The sequence below is a fragment of the Zalophus californianus genome, chromosome 16, assembly GCF_009762305.2.
Source record: "Zalophus californianus isolate mZalCal1 chromosome 16, mZalCal1.pri.v2, whole genome shotgun sequence".
NCBI classification, from domain to species: Eukaryota; Metazoa; Chordata; class Mammalia; order Carnivora; family Otariidae; genus Zalophus; species Zalophus californianus.
The window spans coordinates 41,319,882-41,342,293 of record NC_045610.1 but is presented as its reverse complement, the minus strand read 5'-3'; the positions used below and the strand labels follow the sequence as shown (position 1 = coordinate 41,342,293).

Sequence of the window (22,412 nt, the reverse complement as noted above, 5' to 3'; positions counted from 1 at the left end):
TCCCTTTGGCTTCAGTGTATTTATCATTGCTGATTTTCTCTCTAATCTGTTTTATCACTGTGATATTGTTATGACCAGTTAGAATAATCCCCTTTCTTCTTTTTTTTTTTTTTAAGATTTTATTTATTTGTTAGAGAGAGGGACGAGCAGAGCAGGGGGGACAGAGGGACAAGCAGACCCCTGCTGAGTGGGGAGCTCAACATGGGCCTCCATCCCAGGACCCTGAGATCGTGACCTGAGCTGAATGAAGTCAGATGCTCAACCTACTGAGCCACCCAGGCGCCCCTCCCTTTCATCTTTTCTGTACCTGAATCATATTTACCAAACCATGAGATATTTAAAAAATCATATAAGTTTGGGGCCTCAAATTTAACATCATATGTTTTATAACATAGCGTCAGTAAATTATAGAATATATTTTTAAATTAAGATATAAAATGATTTATTGCTTACTTAATTTAGAACTAGTTACTTGATTGTGTTCTAATCTTTATCTGATTTTGGAGAACTTGATTATTCTTACAAAGATAAGTCTTTCCTGAGTCTGTAAATCTTAAGATTATCACTTTAAAGAAGCTCAAATATATGTAACATTCAAAAGACGATAAAAAAGATTACTTCTTTCCAAAGTTAACATTATAATTTTGTTTGAAACTCTTCAGTCTGCCTTTTTTTTTTTAAAGATTTTATTTATTTATTTGATAGAGCGAGAGAGGGAACACAAGCAGGGGGAGTGGGAGAGGGAAAAACAGGCTTTCTGCTGAGCAGGGAGCCCCATGTGGGGCTCGATCCCAGGACCCTGGGATCATGACCTGAGCCGAAGGCAGACGCTTAGCCACCAAGATGCCCATCTTCAATCTGCATTTTGTTTCTTAGCTGCCAGAGGGCTTTTTGGTTTTGTGTATGTATGTGTATTTAAAAATATTTCCAAAGTGAGTAAAGAAATTTATTTCAAAATTTTCCAGTAATTGGGCTACCAATCAAAGTAAGACTTAGTAAATATTTGTTGACTGGTGAATGAATGGGCTGTACAATCACCTATACTTCTTAAGGCAAAAATTAGATCACAACTTGGCCCATTAAACTATATTTGCCAGTGGTTCTTAACCATTTGGGGATTAGGGGACCTTTTGAGACTCTAATGAAACCATTGACTCTTCCCAATAAAATACACAGACACATAAAATTTTGCATACATTTCAAGAGGTCCGTGGACTCAGGTTGCCCCTAAAATAAACAACCAGCCCTCCATTAATGCAGTAGTGGAGGTGGGGGGATATGGAGAAGAGATAAATAATCCAGATTTACAAAATGTGGACTTACTTAAAAACCTCTAGTCTGATCTTGTTACCTGAGGGCTCAGGAAGGACTTACTCCCCCTGCCCAGGAACTCAGTATCAGTCTATCTCAACATTTTAAGGTCTGTATTTCATTGCATAGCCCTACCATAATTTAGTTAGTCCACTAATATCTGTTAGTGGATATTTAAGTTGTTTCCAGTTTTTCTCTTTTATAAACAACACTGTGGTGCAGATTCTTAGGTTGAGTGGGGTTTTTTGCATTTACTGGACCATCCTCTTAACGTAAGTTCTAGAAGTAGAGTTGCTGAGCAGTTTACATAAAGTGCACCCTCCAAAAAGATCACCGCAGTCAGCATGCCTACCAAGAACTAGTGTATGATAGGGATGGCATTTCCCCACATCTTCCATAACTGAGTATTGATAACCTTTATATCTTTGCTAGTCTCTCGTATTTGTATTTCTTTGATTTCTAACAAGGTTAGACAGTGTTTCACATGTTTATTGGCCATTTTGTTTCTTGTCATTTGCCCTTTTATATAATTAGCCTTTTTTCTATATAGCTCTTTGAGTTTTCCCAAAGATTTTTCTGTCTTACATATTACGAGTAATTTCCTCCCGGTTTTTTCTCTCTTCTTGCCTTTCAACTTTGTATAGTATTTTTTTGCAGTACCAAGTGTTACATTTTTATGTTGTCTAATAGTCTTTTCTTCTCTGGTCTGGCTATTAAGACATGCTTAGAAAAACCATTTCTACCTGAAGATTATAAAATTTTCATTTGTATTTTCTTTTAGAATATTTTGTGTTTATTTTTTTGCATTAAGTTTCTCCATCCATCTGGAAGCTATTTCTGTGTAAGAAGTGAGGTGGGAATGTAGCTTTATTTGTTTTTCTAAAAATAATACTATTTATTGATCACTGTGCCAAGCATTGAGCTAAATGTTTCACATGTATTAACAGTTTTAACCTAAATCAATTCCAAATGGTGAGCCAGTTATCAAAAGAAAAAAAAATCCACTATTTCCCACCAGCTTCCTCTTTCTCTACTGATAAAGTACATGTTTAGCATATATTCTAAGTCCTCATATCTGCTCAGATCCACTGCTTCTCTGTTCTGTTCCAGAGATCAGTGTGTCTCTGAATATACCCCATTGTTTTAATTACTGGACATTTTATTTGGATCATTACAATTTTTTCAGAGAATAATAGAGGTGAGAATTTTCATGGACTGCCTCTGAAATAAGCATTAGGATAGATTTTTAATCTGAGTCAAAATGAATTTCACATTCTTTGAGCAGATGGTAGATAATCACCAGTAGTTCCATTAAAGATACACTAGATTTAGTCTTAAGCATGTGTTCCTATAGGAGTAGTAACAGAATGGTAATTTTTAAAAACAATAATCTGTCCACTTTCAACTCCAATAGTGTAATTTCATTCTCACATTTCAGTAAGTATAGTAGAACTTTATTTCTTAAATTTAATTTAAAAGCTTAGGATTGCTTTCAAAATGTTCTTCTTTTAAACAAAACAGGGAAAGTTATACATGTTACAGATAAGACATACATGAACTAGAAAACTACACAGGAGTTACATAGGGATATGTAAAATATTTATGTTACAGATAAGCACTGTCCAGATAAAAATATAAATGCAATTTTCTAGTAGCTAGCTTTATTTTTTTTAAATCACCAATCTTCATTGAAAGGAAGAACTTCTGTTCATCAAAACCACCAAAGAGGGGCGTCTGGGTGGCTCAGTTGTTAAGCGTCTGCCTTCGGCTTAGGTCATGATCCCAGGATCCTGGGATCGAGCCCCTCATCGGGCTCCCTGCTCTGTGGGAAGCCTGCTTCTCCGTCTCCCTCTGCCCCTGCTTATGTTCCCTCTCTTGCTGTGTTTCTCTCTCTGTCAAATAAACAAACAAAATCTTAAAAAAAAAAAAAACAACCCACCAAAGAATAAAAAAGCAAGCTACTGAGAAGATATTTGCAACATGTATTACTAGTAGCTACCTTTAAAAAAAGCAAAGAGAAACAGGTGAAATCAATTTTAATAATATATTTTCTTTAACCCAGTATATTCAAAATATTGTCATTTTAACATGTAATCAATATAAAAACTAAGGTATTTTACATTCCTTTTTCTGTGCCAAGTCTTTGAAATCTGGTGTATATTTTATACTTATACCATATCTCAATTTGGATGCAAAATTTTCTTTTTTTAACAAACAAGATTTTATTTTTAGATTTTATTTATTTATTTATTTGATAGAGAGACAGCGAGAGAGGAAACACAAGCAGGGGGCGTGGGAGAGGGAGAAGCAGGCTTCCCACGGAGCAGGGAGCCCGATGCAAAGCTCCATCCCAGGACCCTGGGATCATGACCCGAGCCGAAGGCAGACGCCCAATGACTGAGCCACTCAGGCGCCCCTGGATGTAAAATTTTCATCAGAAATGTATGAATTGGGTAAAAAATATATACACAAACTGTGTTCAGATTTCATAAGACTTTCAGTTAATGGAGCCACATACCCAAGTTGTCCCAAACATACTTGAAAGTTTTCCAATAACTAAATTGAGCATCAGTTTTTAAGTTTACATTTAAGTTTATTAAAATAAAATAACAAATTCAGGTCCTCAATCATACTAGCCACATTCCAAGTACCAATAGCACATGTGGCTAGTGGCTGTCATATTGAACAGTGCAGTTACAGGCCTAGTTCTAAAGAAATAAAATATAGGCTGCTCTCCAACTTTTAATATCTAGCCTGCAAATAACTCAAATACAAACAGGGTCTCTTGCCCTCTGGGAATTGAAGCCATTGCTCTGTAAGGGAACCGAAGCTACTCTTACCTAAAGAAGATGATACCCCTAAAATTTCTCACCAGACCCCCCACCCCAAAATACACATACACAGATGCACTTCCTTTTTAAAAAAAACTGTTGCATTGGGATGCCTGGGTGGCACAGTCGGTTAAGTGTCCAACTCTTGGTTTCGGCTCAGGGTGGTGGGATCAAGCTCCACGTCAGGCTCCGCACTCAACAGGGAGTCTGCTTGGGATTCTCTGTTTCCCTCTGCCCTTTCATCCTGCTGCACACACTCTCTCTCTCTCAAACAAATAAATCTTAAAACAAAACTGCTGCACTGAGGTATGGTTGAGGCATTATCTACCTCCTCGAAGCCCTTCTCTTTTCTTAGGAATAGAAGACCAGTCTGTGCTGTGTTGCAGCTGGGATGGAGAACAGAGAGGGCTAGAGGGATTATTTGGTTACTAACGGTATCCCTGACTAGAAATTCTAACATCTTTTCCTTCAGAAACAAATGTAACTAGGTTTGGCAAGATTGTAGATCAATCTTGAGGTTTTGGGGTTTACCTAGGTATTTTTCATCTCTTTATAACTTTGTTCCTGTGGGAAAATATTCCATGTTCCAAACAACACATGTGCAAGTGCATTTTGGAATATGATTCCATTTTTAAAGTGACCAGGAAGAGGATATGGGGAAGATGTTGGGAGTTGCTTGTTGTTTTTATTACAGAAAGGTACAGGGGCTTGAGTATTGAACTTTGATGCATCAGCCTAAATTGTCTCTTTTTTTTTTAAGATTTATTTATTTATTTGAGAGAGCGAGAATCAGAGAGAGAGAGAGTACATGAGAGGGGGGAGGGTTAGAGGGAGAAGCAGGCTCCTCGCTGAGCAGGGAGCCTGATGCGGGACTCGATCCAGGGACTCCAGGATCATGACCTGAGCCGAAGGCAGTTGCTTAACCAACTTAGCCACCCAGGCGCCCCCTAAATTGTCTCTTGTCACCTATATGACCTTACTTACAATTCTGAAAACTAAAACATAAAACAGCCCGTTCTGTTTTAGGTATAACTCAACTATCAAATCACTTTTAGGTAGATTTTTTTGTTATTTTGTTTTCCTTCTGTGTGTGTGTGTGTGTGTGTGTGTGTGTGTGTGTGTGTGTGTAAAACTGAATTTGCCTAGAAAAGAAGATCTTTTGATCTTAGCTACTATTCATTTTTATGGTATACATAAAGTTGATGCTTGGAATTTGATATCTTCTGGTTACAAATGAAATTTTGTCCTTTCAAAAGAGATTTTTCCCCCCTAATGTTAGTTTAGTCTTTGAAGATACTCCCCTAAGGAGGGGAGTAATTTTTAGTTCTCTGTAGATGAGGTGAGGATAACGCCAACTATGTGTGAAAGACTGAACAAACAGAGCGTCAGAAGACCAACTTGATAGATTTTGGAAGCTAGGTAATGCCTAAGCCCCACTTCCTGCCATTCTTCAGGCCTTTCTACTCTATCTGTCTGTCTGTCTATCTATCTATCTATCTATCAATCTATCACTTGTTTTTTAAGTAGGCTCCACAGTGGGCATGGAGCCCAACACGGAGCTTGAACTTGCGACCCTTAGATCAGGACCTGAGCTGATATGAAGAGTCAGTTGCTTAACTCAGCCACCCAGGCACTCCTCTACTTAATTTATCTTAATGGTCTTTTTAGATCTCTGATTTTAGAAGGAACTGTTGAAGAAATGGATAGAACTTCTATGTTGCTTTTTTTTTTTTAAGATTTTATTTAATTTATTTGACACAGAGAGAGCACAAGTAGGCAGAGAGGCAGGGAGAGGGAAGAAGCGGGACTCGATCCCAGGACCCTGGGATCATGACCTGAGCAGAAGGCAGACGCTTAACCGACTGAGCCGGGCGCCCTCTGTGTTGCTTTGAATATTGGCTGACGTCTAAGCCTTAGTATTAGTTTAATGTTCAGTACAGCAGTCTGTAGCTCCTACTACTAGGTAGGCCTTGGGAACCCCTTTATTTTAGTTTGGTGCCCGAAGAAGGTTAATTATGTCAATTACACACACACACACACACACACACACACACACACACACACACACACACCATCCTGATATAGTTTATTAAATATAAATTATTCCTCAATAAAATTGAAGATTATTTCCATAAAGAAAAAATTCCTGGGGCACCTGGGTGGCTCAGTTGGTTAAACATCTGCCTTCGGCTCAGGTGATTATCTCAGGGTCCTGGGATTGAGCCCCACTGGGCTCCCTGCTCAGTGGGGAGTCTGCTTCTGTCTCTCTCCCTCTGCCTCTCCCCTGCTCATGTGCATGTGTTCACGATCTCTCTCTCTCTCTCTCAAATAAATAAAATCTTTTTACAGATTTGAGAGAGAGCGCGCACACAGAGGGAGAGGTTGAGGCAGAGGGAGAAGCAGGCTCCCCGCTGAGCAGGGAGCCCGGTGTGGGGCTCGAGCCCAGGACCCTGCGATCATGACCTGAGCCGAAGGCAGATGTTTAACGGACTGAGCCACCCAGGCATCCCAAATAAAATCTTTAAAAAAAAAATTCCTCTTTTTTTAGAATATTAACAATAGGTGCCTGGGTGGCTCAGTCGTTAGGTGTCTGCCTTTGGCTCGGGTCATGATCCCAGGGTCCTGGGATCGAGCCTCACATTGGGTTTCCTGATCAGTGGGAAGCCTGCTTCTCCTTCTCCCACTCCCCCTGCTCGTGTGCCCTCTCTCGCTGTGTCTCTCTCTGCCAAATAAATAAATAAAATCTTTAAAAAAATATTAAAAATGAAAATTTAAGAGCATACACAGCAGTTGTTATGCTCCAGGAAGTCTGATTCTTTTGTTTTAAAATTCATATTCATCATTATATTGAACAAAAGATGGTTGTGTTGAATTGAGAAACAGGTGGGGCATTTTCAAGTATTTCAAAATATTTTTGTTATACCTAGGTTTTCACTGTGGTGGTACTTGTTATTTTAGTAGAATTTGACCTATATTTTATGCCGTAGGAAAAGAAGAAACGAAGTGTTTGCTAGCCACCTACCACCTTGTGCTGCTATGCATTGATAGGTAGAAACTTGAGTACCATTGAATTTTTAACTCTGCCCTGTATTTTTAGTACCTTGTAGAGATTGAATCTGCAAATCATCTTTGAAAGATAAATGACTTGATTTGAGTGTATCAAGCAGGAAAGCTATCTTTCATATGAAACTGCGTATCTTGGAAAAGAGCTACACTAATACCACACTGAAATGATCTTAACTGTGGAATCCTTGATTAGACCTGATTTGTTTTGCACGTACTATATAGCTCCTTAGAGATGACCAGCTTTCAACGAGGATGAACAGATGACCTGGTTTTATCAGAAATTGCTTTCACGTTGCCATGCCTTTCACAAAAGCCAGTCTTCACCGTCTCTGTCTGATTTTGTTGAGGTGCGTTTAAAACTTTTTTTCCAAATATTGGTTTGAATACACAGACTTTGCTCTTTACTAGTAAGATTCTCTAATAGTCAGGTGGTACCCTTTTCCCCCAACAGAAAACAAAGAAGAAAAAAAAATTTTTAAAGATTTTATTTATTTGACAGAGACACAGCGAGAGAGGGAACATAAGCAGGGGGAGCGGGAGAGGGAGAAGCAGGCTTCCTGTGGAGCAAGGAGCCCGATTGTGGGGCTTGATCCCAGGACCCTGGGATCATGACCTGAGCTGAAGGCAGAAGCTTAACGACTGAGCCACCCAGACACCCCGAAGAAGAAAATTAAAGGAAAAAATAAGAAAGTATAGCACAGTCTGTATTTATTTGAACTTTGAAGTGTTTAGTACTAGGATCTAATTCTGTAAAATGTTTCTCTGTTTTGTTCACTGCTGTATCCTCAGTACCTAGAACAGAACCTGGCATCTAACAGATGCTCAGTAAGTATTTATCCAATAAAAACTGCTTCTGGTAGAGGGTTGATCCACTTTTGTTTATGGTAGGCAGTTACTCATCTTTGGTAATAGGCCCTGGCTGGTGTTGAAGATACCTTAATTCCATTTGTAATGGAATCTCGATATAGATGGTATATCCAGAGACTGCGCCAGCCTTCCAAAGGGCAGAAAGCATTGCCTTTTACTGTGGGAAAAACAAGAGGGCGAAGCCAATTCCCTTTGTTTCTTTTGCATTTTAGAGTTAGACCTGGAAGAAATGTGTGTTCACTAGGTGAGAACTGGCTTTTTATTCCCCATTAAAAAATGTGTGTGTATATGATAAATGTACCAGTTTAACCAGTGCCGTTCCATTAAGTACATTGACATTTTCGGGCAACTGTCACCATTTATCTCCAGAACTGTTTCATCTTCCCACACTGAAACTCTATGCATCAAACAGTAGTTCCCCACTCCCCTCTCCTCCAGCCTCTGGCAACCACCATTCTACTTTCTAGAAGTTTGACTACTCTAGGTGCCCCATATAAGTGGAATCCTGCAACATTTGTCCCTTTGTGTCTGGTTCTTTTTTCTTTTCTTTCCCCAGATTTTTTAGTTTTTGCTCTGTACCTAGACCTAGCCAGTGATGCATACAAAATAAGTATCCAAAGACGAGTTAATTCAGCAGCTTGTTGCATACCACTAGGGGGTTATTAAGGCTTTGAAAATGTGATTCCTAATCTTTATGTCTGTAGGCTTATCTCCTCCAGGTCTTGCTGATAAACCTGCACTGACAGTAATAACAGAGATTAGTCTTTCTCCATGTTCCATAAAGCAAATTGTTCTCCTTCTTTTAGCCTGATGATGAACTGGAAAATTACTGGTACATTGTTGTAATTGTTTATACAGACACTAAGGCAAACTCTACATAAGGGACAACAACTGCAAGAGAGGAGGTTTTGATTGCAGCTTCATTAAGAAATTATGCTCATAACTTGTTTCTTTTCTATTTTCTTCTCTCATTATATCTTCCTTGTCCTTCTCTCCCTTTCCTTTCTTTTCCTTCTTTTTCCAATCTATCCCTTCATCCCTCCTTTCCTTCCCTTCCTTCCTTCCTTCTTTCCTCCCCTCCCCTCCCTTTTCTTCCTTCCTTCCTTCTTTTTCATTTTCATTTTTCTGAATAGTTGCTACAGAGACAAGCAGACCCTATGGCCCAAATATAAATAAAATAGTCACGGCTCTCTGTCAGGCTACCTGGAAGGATAGGGAGAAAGAGTAAGAGAACTAAACTGAAGGAAGAAATATCCCTAATTTTTTTAAAGGACAGAAACTAACTTGTTGAGAGAAAAAACAAATATACTGTGAGAGCTGATGGGTAAGGCGGAAAGCCTTGGAGAATGATTTGAAAAGCGACCAATGCAATTTAGATTTCAAGCAGGATCTTAATCTATGGACTATTTTAGAGCCTCTTAATCAGAACATTAAACATAGGGCCAGGAAAGAGGTTTTCTACCAGTGTATCCCTTGCTCAGTGACACTGGGCAGATGATTTCTGCTATCCTTGACTTCATTGTCTCACCCTGTAAAATGAAAGGTCACCAGTTAGGTTCACAACTATAGGAGTTTGGGCCGAAGCCATTAGAATATGAAAGGCATTTTTTATTATTTACTTTTTTAAGATTTTTTTTTTTAAAGATTTTATTTATCTGACAGAGACACAGCGAGAGAGGGAACACAAGCACGGGGAGTGGGAGAGGGAGAAGCAGGCTTCCCGCCGAGCAGGGAGCCCGATGCGGGGCTCGATCCCAGGACCCTGGGACCATGACCTGAGCCGAAGGCAGACGCCAACAACTGAGCCACCCAGGCACCCCTAAGATTTTGTTTTTAAGAAATCTCTACACCCAATGTGGGTCTTGAACTCATAGCTCTGAGACCAAGAGTTGTGTGCTGTACTGACTGACCCAGCCAGGTGCCGGAGACAGAAGTATTGACAATGAGAAATTACTCAAAACCAAGATTGATTTCTGTTAGAAAGGTGGAAATAGTTGTCATGGAATTCAGTAACCTCAGTATTCTGGGATTTATATGACTTTCAGAATGTTAGAAGAATATTCCAGTCCTTGTTTAAATATGAATGGATATATATTGCCATTATTGCCCTGCCTCCACTTCTTCCAAATTTAGATTGCCAGTATTTATAAAGTTTACGGGTCACAAATAGATTCTTGCATCTTCCATTCCTTGTCATAGGGCCCTCTTGCAGTTCAGTATGCTTTTATTGGCACTTACTTTGGTTTTCTTTACAGCAGCAGCTGCTAATTAGTGACAGCTTTTGAGCAAGCAGCTTGTCATTTTTGGCAGGGGTAGGGGACATCCATAGCAATTCAAGACTGTATTTTCACTTACTAAATTTACTTTGCTTCATGGAATGACATCTCAAATAAAAAATAGTCTGTAGTCAAAGGTGGCTGTATTTACTGAAATATCTTCCTGAGTTGGCATTCGGTCCCATGGTTGAAGAACTCTCAGGAGATTAAAAAATAGGTTCAGTGTCTATCAGACCAATGTCATTAGTCCTGAGTCATCCTTCTAACGTTAATCTACATTCTGAATGTAGAACCTCATCATCTTGTTTTGGCACAATAATAAATCTTTCTGGATTGTATTTGGTAGTATGCATGGTAACTGAAGGAGTGAATTGTTGATAAATGTTGTGCTTTCCGTTTATACTCAGCTTCTTTCTTGAGACATAATTAAAGGAAAGAAACAGTTTAGTTTGCATAAAGGAGAAGCTTACTTTGGAATTTCAGCTTGTATTAACACCATCGTATTTCATGTAATTTTCCTCTTTGAAATTGCTGCAATGAGGTGTTAGCTCTATTTTACAAACTTGTCATGATGTTTATGGAATGGAACATTGCAATTATATTTGTCTTGATTAGCACCAATGATGAGTCAAAACCTCCGTCACAGTTTGTATAAAGTGTGATTCAGTCCCATTATTCCTGTAATAAGGATTCAAGTTAATGACTTCCAGTGTCAAAAATAACATCTTGAAGAGAATAACTGACCTACCATTAGTTTTCCCCAGTTTAGGTTCTTTTTGTAACATGGAGGTCTACCAAAATTATATTTAATTTAACACCCAATTATTGATTACATACCATATATCAAGTACTGTGTTGAGGAAATCAAAATGAATAAGAAATGGTGCCTGCCCTGGGATAACTTCTAGTCTAGTAGTTGAGCAACAGATAACTCAAAATTGCTTTGGTTCTTATGCCCAGAGTGTAGTATAAATTCTAATTCCAGAGAGGTAAAGCATTCCATCTTTTAAAAATGGGATGTTCAGGGGCCTCCTGGGTGTCACAGTCAGTTGAGTGTTCAACTCTTGGTTTCAGTTTGGGTTGTGAGATCGAGCCCCGTATTTGACTATGCGCTCAGTGCAGTTTGCTTCAGATTTTCTCTCCCTCCTCCTCTCTCCCCCATTCCCCCCCAAAATAAATAAATAAATCTTAAAACAAATGGGATGATCAGAAAGAACTTATCAAACTCAACACCCAAAGAACAAATAATCCAATCAAGAAGTGGGCAGAAGACATGAACAGACATTTTTCCAAAGAAGACATCCAAATGGCCAACAGACACATGAAAAAGTGCTCAACATCGCTCGGCATCAGGGAAATCCAAATCCAAACCTCAATGAGATACCACCTCACACCAGTCAGAATGGCTAAAATTAACAAGTCAGGAAACGACAGATGTTGGCGGGGATGCGGAGAAAGGGGAACCCTCCTACACTGTTGGTGGGAATGCAAGCTGGTGCAGCCACTCTGGAAAACAGTATGGAGGTTCCTCAAACAGTTGAAAATAGAGCTACCCTACGACCCAGCAATTCACTACTGGGTATTTAGCCCAAAGATACAAATGTCAGGATCCGAAGGGGTACATGCACCCCGATGTTTATAGCAGCAATGTCCACAATAGCTAAACTGTGGAAAGAGCCAAGATGTCTGTTGACAGATGAGCGGATAAAGAAGATGTGGTATATATATACAATGGAATATTATGCAGCCATCAAAAGGAATGAGATCTTGCCATTTGCAATGACGTGGATGGAACTAGAGGGTGTTATGCTGAGCGAAATAAGTCAATCAGAGAAAGACATGTATCATATGATCTCACTGATATGAGGAATTCTTTTTTTTTAAAAGATTTTATTTGTTTATTTGAGAGAGAGAATGAGAGAGAGAGAGTACGTGAGAGGGGGGAGGGTCAGAGGGAGAAGCAGACTCCCCGCTGAGCAGGGAGCCCGACGCGGGACTCCAGGATCATGACCTGAGCCGAAGGCAGCTGCTTAACCAACTGAGCCACTCAGGCGCCCTGATATGAGGAATTCTTAATCTCAGGAAACAAACTGAGGGTTGCTGGAGTGGGGGTGGGGTGGGAGGGATGGGGTGGCTGGGTGATAGACATTGGGGAAGGTATGTGCTATGGTGAGCGCTGTGAATTGTGCAAGGCTGTTGAATCACAGATCTGTACCTCTGAAACAAATAATGCAATATATGTTAAGAAAAAAGAAGAAGATAGCAGGAGGGGAAGAATGAAGGGGAGGAAACTGGAGGGGGAGACAAACCATGAGAGACAATGGACTCTGAAAAACAAACTGAGGGTTCTAGAAGGGAGGGGTGTGGGGGGATGGGTTAGCCTGGTGATGGGTATTAAAGAGGGCACGTTCTGCATGGAGTACTGGGTGTTATGCACAAACAATGAATCATGGAACCCTACACCAAAAACTAATGATGTAATGTGTGGTGATTAACATAACAATAGAAAATTTAAAGAAAAAAACCAAATGGGATGATCAGAATGATAAAAGGCATGGGATACAAGTATTGTGTTCTTTTTAAGATTTCATTTATTTATTTGAGAGAGAATGAGAGATAGAGAGCACAAGAGGGAAGAGGGTCAGAGGGAGAAGCAGACTCCCCGCTGAGCAGGGAGCCCGATGCGGGACTCGATCCCGGGACTCCAGGATCATGACCTGAGCCGGAGGCAGTCGCTTAACCAACTGAGCCACCCAGGCGCCCTTATGTTCTTTTTTTAGCTAGAGATATTAAAGATTGTATGAGGCACCTTTCATGAGAGTATGGAATTGCCCAGTGTCCTTGTCCCAAATTTTCCCTTGATATGTTGCACAGCACTATTAAATTCAGAAGTTGTCTTCCACATTAGAGTAACTACTACTTAGTGGCATGGCTTAGTGAACCCACATGATCTCCTAATATTTGATTAATATTTATTCTGCATTGTGCACAGTAACATAATTATTTCTATATTTGTCATATTAGGGTGTATCAGTTATCTCAGGAATTTATCATTTACACCTTGTCTGTAACTAAATATGCACATCAGTGTTAGGCAAGCTGATACTTAGTTATTGATGTAAGGTGAACAGTTATATTGAGATAACTGACTTAAGTAGCTTTTAAGAACCTATCTTACCCCCAGAACATTTCACTAGTTGTCTCATTTGTATTAATGATATTGTCTCTTTAATAAGAAATGTTTTCTGCCAGCAGAAAAACCTAAGTTTAGAATGATCTCTGGTGAAATATTGGTGATGGATAGTAGTGTATCTAAGGGAAACCCAATAAGGAATTCAGGAACAAATATAACAAATGTAACCATTCTGCTGCTTATAGGAAATGTCACAGTGCTAATTCTGACCACAGGTGGTCAGGATCTAGGTTTTGGCCTCATTGGAAAGTTAACCACCTCCAGAACAGTTCTCGTTATTCTCCTCCCACTCCCTTTTACAATCTAAAGCATTTAGCTGATTTCTGATTGATTTAGAGGAGTGAAGGTGAGCCACCAAACACCTAATATGACTGGCTTCCTTTGATTGTGTTCGAAGGTTGGTCATCTGGATGATCTCTGACCTTTAGGAGAGGGGAGTCCCACTTAAAATATTTTTGGATTGTCAAATAATTTTTCATATCTATTTGTGAGTTGTACTTTGTGTTAATTCACTTTGTAGCTTTTATCATAAAGCAGTCTTGAGTTACAAATATCATGTCAGGAATTAGGTGAGGGGTCTTTGAGAGCATGAACCCTGGAGGTGGCCAGCCTATGTGCTCATCCCAGCTCCTTCACTTACTTGCTGCAGGACTTCAGGCAAATTCCCTAACTCTTAAACCTGTTTCGTCATCTATTAGAAGGGGGATAATAATTGTGCTGCCTGATAGATTTGTCATGAGGATTAACTGAGGAAGCATATAACGTGCATACAACAGTGCATAATGTAGTAAGAGCTCCTTAAATGTTTACCATTACTAGCATTACTCTTATTACTCCTACTATGGTTTGTACCCTCTTTTTCTCCTTTCCCATGCAAATTCCTTTCTTATTATTTAAGGTTTGATGATTAAGTATAGGAAAGGCTTGGAAATTTAATAGTTTATTTTGTTTCCAACATGAAACATTTTCTAGTTGGGTAGCAGCAGTTAATTTAGCATTTGTAATAAACTAATAAGTTTTTCCTTAAACCTCAAACTGTCTTCGTTTCAAGCAAGGTATTCTCAAGAGTGGGTTACATACTCTCCATCATCAAAGCCTAGAATCTTTAGAACAAGAGCTTGTCTCAGAAAAAGCCTCCTGTCTCCATTGCCACCACAACCTGAAACTAAAGAGGTAGAAACCACACAGAGCCCTATGACATGCTGTAGGAGCCCTTCCGAAGGACCCATCACATTTTCTTTTAAGTTGTATATAGGTAGCTACGCCAGAAATCCATCTGTTGAGAAAACTTAAAAAGTCTTCATTTTGGGGCACCTGGGTGGCTTAGTCGTTGGGCATCTGCCTTCGGCTCAGATCACGATCCCGGGGTCCTGGGATCGAGCCCCACATCGGGCTCCCTGCTCGGCGGGAAGCCTGCTTCTCCTTCTCCCACTCCCCCTACTTGTGTTCCTGCTCTCGCTGTGTCTCTCTCTGTCAAATAAATAAATAAAATCTTAAAAAAATAAAAAAGATTTTATTTATAAATTTTATTTATAAATAAAATCTTAAAAATAAAATAAAAAATAAAGATTTTATAAATAAAATCTTAAAAAATAAAATAAACAAAAACTAATGATGTAATATATGGTGATTAACATAATAAAATTATTAAAAAAATAAAAAATAAAAAAGATTTTATAAATATCTTAAAAAAATAAAAAAAGATTTTATTTATTTATTTGACAGAGACACAGCAAGAGCAGGAACACAAGCAGGGGGCGTGGGAGAGGGAGAAGCAGGCTTCCTGCCGAGCAGGGAGCCCGATGTGGGGCTTGATCCCAGGATCCTGGGATCGTGACCTGAGCCAAAGGCAGATGCCCAATGACTGAGCCACCCAGGTGCCCCAATAAATAAAATCTTTTTTTAAAAAGTCTTCATTTTTCCTTCCTTCTCCTTTACTTTTATACTCAAAAGGACTAATTTTGTTGCCTCTAGAAAGATTGAATGTATGGATGCTTGCTTAATTTAACAAAGTCTATGTGAGAATGCTGTGTTGTTTCTTTGGGGGGTGGGAGATCTTCAGTATTATTCCATAACTATTCAGGGTCACTACCTAAAGAAGAATTTAAATCTTATTTTCTATTCTCTTCTCCTTTTTGTTATTAGTCATATAGTCCTTTTTCCATGTCTGATCTAAGAAACTATATAATCATTGTATGCTCACTTGTTTATGCTACTGATTGTCAGCATTGAATCTGGCCAGTGTCTTAGCATGTTTGACGACTAATAGGACTTTAGTTTGAGAAGAGGAAGGCTAAAGATTTATTTTTGTATCAATCAACTGGGAACCTCATATGTTGTCACATTTATTATAGCCAAAATACCATTTTATTTTTAGGTGAACTCTGGAGCACTAGTATAAAATCTGGGTTGGTTCCAATTCTGTTCTTTTCCTCATATTTAAGCCTCATTAAATCTGGTAGCTCTTAAAAGTTCCATTGCCATTGAAAAAGTGTAGCTCCATGTGATCTTATTGTCAAGTGAGATACTTTAGATTGCCTCAGTTCTGGGTCTCACACTTGCTTTGTTTTTCTCTGGAGCTTTACTGGAAACCAAATGCTCTTGCGTACTAGCTGCAGAAGCAGGAGGGGAAGTTGGCAAGAATTAACTGCTTTCTGTTTGGTCTGTCTGAGGCAGCTGACCTTTTGGAAGGAAATCGCTGCTCTTTGCTTCTTCCTGTAACAGTGCAGCCTGTGAAAGAACATACGCACCGTTATCCTGGCTGATGTCTTGGGGCACAAGCTGTTAGTTAAGAGGCAGGAGTCTTTCACTGCCTCTGTTCTGTGGTGTAGGAACAAGCATTCAAGTTCACAGTGCTAAGTTGTGTAGATATCCTAGTCAATATGTAGCAAGGAAGACCGTGTTTCTAGAAAAAGTAGTTTGTTTTAGCAAAAGTATTTGTATTGTATTGCAGAGTCCCAGTGTTAATGCTGTGGTAAACGTGGACAGTTACTTTGTGCATAATTTTAATTCATCTCAATGTTAAATGTCTTGGTGTCAGTAGTGCCTCTTACCTGGGCAACCTTTTTTTTCCTGAGAGGCCAGACATTTTGATTTTCTAAGACGTGAACTTTTATTTAAATGTCCTTTCATGGGCACCTAGGTGGCTCAGTTGGTTAAGCGTCTTGGGGTCCTGGGATTGAGCCCCATATTGGGCTCCCTGCTCAGCGGGGAGCCTTGCTTCTCCCTCTTCCTCGCCCCCACCCCCGCTCGTGCTCTCTCTTTCTTTCTCAAAAAAATAAATAAAATCTTTTGTAAAAATGTCATTTCATCTCAGAATTAGCCTTTTTTTTTTTTTTTTTTAGATTTTATTTATTTATCTATTTGACAGAGAGAGACCCAGCGAGAGAGGGAACACAAGCAGGGGGAGTGGGAGAGGGAGAAGCAGGCCTGGAGCCCAATGTGGGGCTGGAGCCCAATGTGGGGCTCGATCCCAGGACCCTGGGATCATGACCTGAGCCGAAGGCAGATGCTTAACGACTGAGCCACCTCGGCGCCCCTCAGAATTAGCTTCTTAATATACCTGCTACCCATTGTTGGACCATCTTTTCTACAGGACTTGTTTTACTGAAACACAGTGAGTATTACACCCCACACATTGACATTATTTTCACGAAAGCTGCAGTTGGGCTTCACAAGTGGAGTATCAGCCAGTGAGTAACAAAAGAACCAGGTGATGGGATGGCTCTCTCTTTTTTTTTAAAGATTTTATTTATTTGACAGAGAGAGACGCAGCAAGAGAGGGAACACAAGCAGGGGGAGTGGGAGAGGGAGAAGCAGGCTTCCCGCGGAGCAGGGAGCCTGATGTGGGGCTCTATCCCAGGACCCTGGGACCGTGACCTGAGCCGAAGGCAGACGCCCAACAACTGAGCCACCCAGGCACCCCGGGATGGCTCTCTCTTAGAGAGAGGATTTTAGTCTTCCATTGTTTTAACCAAAACCTATTTAGGTTCATTTTTTATTTTTTGAAATGATTTATATTCAAGTAACTGTAAGCAAAAATAAAGTCGATTATGATAATTGGTAAATGCAGAGAACACAGTTACATGGAAAGAGCAGAATACTGTGTTCTCCATTTAGTTGGGGCTCACTGATAGGTGTGCTTTTCCAATGTATTATTGGTTTCTCTCCTAGTATTTACTGTTGATAATAAAGGTTGTTGGGTGAGCATTAGTGTTGATGTGCAGAAAAGATACAGAGTAGCGTAGGGAGAATTATCTCAGGGTTTCCTTAGCAAGATTTCCCTACAGTTTTTCCTTTCTGTTCTTGGAAACTGGTCCGATCTGTTCAACCTTCCTGAGATAGTGAAGAATCCCACAGGGAGTGCAAACCTTGCTTAGGCTTTGGGTATAGGTTCTTGGCACAAAGTCAGTCAGTATCAACATAACAGGAGGACTTTCCCCCAGTTCTATTGGCCTAGGAGCAGAGTGAGGAACCAATGGCTAAGGCCCTCCGGGATCTGATCTTCTAACTATAATCTTCTGTGGCCTTGAATTGTTACCTTTGAACAGGTAAAGGTAAAGGGCCTTTACCTGGGCTGGTTGCGTTCAGGTGCGTCATTAGGGATAAAGGAAGTATAGTTTTGAAAAGCAATTCTTGTGCTGCTGTGAGTGTTTTTCTGTGTATTTCATTCTGTTTACAATTGGTACAAGTTTGCAGGGACAGTTAGTCATATCAAGGATGAAAAAAGAACCAAATATGAACCTAAGTATGTATTATTTCTTGTCTTGAAATATGACTTTCCCCTTTTTTTTCTTTTCTATTTTCCACGTTTCTTTTAGAAGTCACTAAAACCTCCTAAATTCAAACTCTGTTACCCCTGAGATCACTAATCTTTAACCTGGTCTAAGTTATGGTTTACCCTTTTTTTTTTTTTAACCCCTATTGGTATTCTGAACTTTCGGTATGAACATTTTCAAACACACACAAAATAAGAAAATAGTATATAATGAATATCTATAAATTCATCCCTCAAGTTCAAAAATTACCAAAGTTTTGTTCATTTTTTTCTTCTGCTCTCCACAAACACACTTTTTTGTTTCTTCTGAACTTCAGAAAAATACTTCAAAGTATATTTTTGTGCCATTTACTTTTATACAACTTCTAAAGAAGGGTTTATTAAACAAGAATAAGATGAACAGTTACTGAATGCAAGGCATTTTAAGGGATTTAAATGAAATATAAATAGATGACAAAATTACAAATTGATCTTAGCCATTAATAGTATGAACTACTATTTGAAAACACATATTTGAAAGTGATAGAATTGGGGTGCCTAAGTGGCTCAGTCTGTTAAACATCTGCCTTTGGCTCAGGTCATGATCCCAGGGTCCTGGGATAGAGTCCTACATTGGGCTCCCTGCTCAGCAGGGAGTCTGCTTCTCCCTCTGACCCCCCCATGCACATGCTCTCGCTCTCACAAAAATAAATTTTAAAATCTTTAAAAAAAGAAAGTGATAGAATTGTACTTTTTAAAAAGATTTTATTTATCCATTTGACAGAGAGAGACAGTGAGAATGGGAACACAAGCAGGCGGACTGAGGGAGAAGCAGGTTTCCCTCTGAGCAGGGAGCCTGACAGAGGGCTCCATGCGGGGCTCGATCCCAGGACCCTGGGATCATGACCTGAGCCAAAGGCAGATGCTTAATGACTTAGCTACCCAGGTGCCCCTGTACTTCTTTAAAAAAAATTATGCTTCTGAATTTTTTTTACTATTTCATGCCATACATAAATCAAGACTACCTAAGTTGTAAGAAAATGCCGTAACCTGGATATTGTCTTGTGGGAAATATTTGTTTCTGTGTCTTTTGCATGTCCCTTTATGGAACCGTCCTGTGGGATGAGTAGTACCAATTGCTCATGATCATTAAATTTATATTTCAAATTTTACATTTTAAACAAAATTTAGTAAGTCAAAAACTATAAAAAAATACCAAAATGCCTTCCCCTAAGTGGAACAACTGTTTATAGTTCTCTTTGACCTTTCTCTGTTATTTGTCCTCTAGCATACATACTCTGTACACCTTTCATTTAACATTCTTTTCTTTATATTTTTTATTTTATTTTTTTATATATATATTTTTAAAGATTTTATTTATTTATTTGAGAGAGAGAGAATGAGAGATAGAGAGCACGAGAGGGAAGAGGGTCAGAGGGAGAAGCAGACTCCCCGCTGAGTAGGGAGCCCGATGTGGGACTCGATCCCGGGACTCCAGGATCATGACCTGAGCCGAAGGCAGTCGCTTAACCAACTGAGCCACCCAGGCGCCCCCTTTTCTTTATATTTTTTAAAAATGTGTCTACATGGCCTTATATTTCAGTATTGCCTTTATATTTCATTTAAATTGTTGCACAATATTCCATCAGATTAATATGTTACAGTTTAACCATTCTCCTGTTTTGGATTTAGGTTGTTTCTAGTTTCTTACTATTGTATATTATACGATCTAACTAATGGTTGTCCCTGGGAGTTGACCTAGTGCAAGGGGCTCTTCAAAGCAAATTTTGCTAAGTGAAAACTTTTTTTTTTTTTTTAGAGTTTATTTATTTATTTGACAGAGCACAGGCAGGGGTAGTGGCAGGCAGAGGGAGGGAGAAGCAGGCTCCCTGTGGAGCAGGGAGCCTGACGTGGGGTTGGATCCGAGGACTCTGGGATCATGACCTGAGCCGAAGTCAGCCGCTTAACCGACTGAGCCACCCAGACGTCCCCGCTAAGTGAAAACTTAATACTGTAATTCTCAATGGCAAGAGGGAAGCTGTGAACTTGAATGAGGAAAATATTGGGAACATATGCAGATTTATTAATAACTTGCCTTTTTTAAAAATCAAAACAAGAAGGGCGTCTGGATGGCTCAGTTGTTAAGCGTCTGCCTTCGTCTCAGGTCATGATCCCAGAGTCCTGGGATTGAGCCCCGCATCGGGCTCCCTGCTCGGCGGGAAGCCTGCTTCTCCCTCTCCCACTCCGCCGGCTTGTGTTCCCTCTCTCGCTGTGTCTCTCTCTGTCAAATAAATAAAATCTTTAAAAAAATAAAATCAAAACAAGAAGGAAGGGATTATCTTTCATCTAAATGGTACAGAGACTCAGTATATTGCAGTGGCTGAGGAATTTTTATTTCCTGAACTAAAGGATTCAAACTACAAAAGCCACATTCTAGGATGAGTTCATCTTTTTTTTTTTTAAGATTTTATTTATTTATTTGAAAGAGAGAGAATGTGAGAGAGAGAGAGAGTACATGAGAGGGGGGAGGGTCAGAGGGAGAAGCATACTACCTGCTGAGCAGGGAGGCCGATGCAGGACTCATCCAGGGACTCCAGGATCGTGACCTGAGCTGAAGGCAGTTGCTTAACCAACTGAGCCACCCAGACGCCCCTAGGATGAGTTGGTCTTGATTAACAGTATAAAATGGGCCCAGATATGAACTTTCATTAGAAATTCTGAGGCTAACATAGGGCTCCATGGCAGTCTCAGATCATTTCTTACTTTTCCATAATACAGATGGTCATTATTTGTGGGCTATAGCAAAGGTTTTCATTATCTGGAAAATGGTATTGATGTAGCTTCTTCCCAGATGGGTTGTTCAAGTTCCTTAATGGATTTCCACACAGAGATAATTCTAATGCACGTGTATTCAAGCTGCAGGCCCACATGGCATGAGGGAGCCCAATTGTTATAACAGTGTCCTACCAGCTTCAGCACAAGGTCTGAGAAGTCAAGATTTTTATGGACTGCCAGGGACAATTTCAAGATGGGACTCAAACCTCTACTCTTACTGTTTTTGTTTGTTCGTTTTTCTTTTTTGCAATTTTTGCCCTTGATTTTGATTTTGAAAAACTTTTAAATTGCTGAAAAATTGAAAGGATTCAATTCAAGGAATGCTCATGTAGACCTTGTCTACATTGACCAGTTATTAACAGTTGTTACCTTTGCTTTATCACCCTCCCTACCACCACCTCTGCCTCTCTCTTTCCTTTGAAAGCGAGTTGGAGCCATCATGACCTTTTTTTACCCTTAAATACTTGAGTTTGTAGCTACTAAGAACAGTCCTTTATAACCTTAATGCCATTATCAGTCTCAAGAAATTTAACATTGACGCAATATCCGGTATGTAGGCTGTATTTAAATTTCATTTGAATTTAAGATTTTAATTTCTAATTGTCCCAGTAATGTCCTTTAGAGATGTAGTTTGTTTTATTTTTTAAATTATACTCTAGGTAGTTATTGTGTCTCTTTAGTCTCCTTTAATCTAGAATAGTTCCACGTTTTTCTGTTTTTCATAAGAGTCTTATGATTTGGATTTGTCTGATTTTTCCATGAGTAGAGGTGAAACATTTAGTTTGTGTATTCTTTTCAGTAGATCACATTCGGAGGCATATGCAACAAGTCCCCCCTTATCCGCAGTTTCACTTTCTGGGGTTTCAGTTACCCACGGTCCTTCTGACATATCATCAGAAGGTTAATAGTAGCCTAACGCTGAATCACAATGCCTACATCATTCACCTCGGCTCATCTCGTCATATAGGCATTACCATCACAGGATGGATGAGTGCGGTACAGTAAGATATTTAGAGAGCGAAAGAGATCACATTCATATATCTTTTATTATGTACATTGTTAAAATTGTTCAATTTTATTTTTAGCTATTGTTTTTAATCTCTTAATCCCTTACTGTAATCTCTTAAATTACATTAATATATAAATTAAACTTTATAATTGGAATGTATGTGTAGGAGAAACATACTGTATAGGGTTTGGTACTATCTGCGTTTTCAGGTATCCACTGAGGAGTCTTGGAACATATGCCCCACAGATAAGGGGGGACTACTGTAATG

The 22,412-nt window shown here is 39.4% G+C and overlaps 1 protein-coding gene across 3 annotated transcripts in view; it reads left to right on the top strand.

The window, feature by feature from the left end:
- STAT5B (signal transducer and activator of transcription 5B) overlaps nt 1-22,412 on the top strand; it is a 69,545-nt gene that overhangs the window by 13,089 nt on the left and 34,044 nt on the right. For 2 of the 3 annotated variants that reach the window (XR_004819684.1, XM_035724544.1), the window contains exon 2: nt 7,431-7,555. The exons of the other annotated variant lie outside the window; for it this stretch is intronic. Coding sequence is in view for 1 of the 2 variants with exons in the window: in XM_035724544.1 (XP_035580437.1) it covers nt 7,469-7,555 (87 nt within the window). In the remaining variant the exon portion in view is untranslated. The remainder of the gene's footprint in view (nt 1-7,430; nt 7,556-22,412) is intronic. 3 annotated transcript variants of the gene reach the window in all.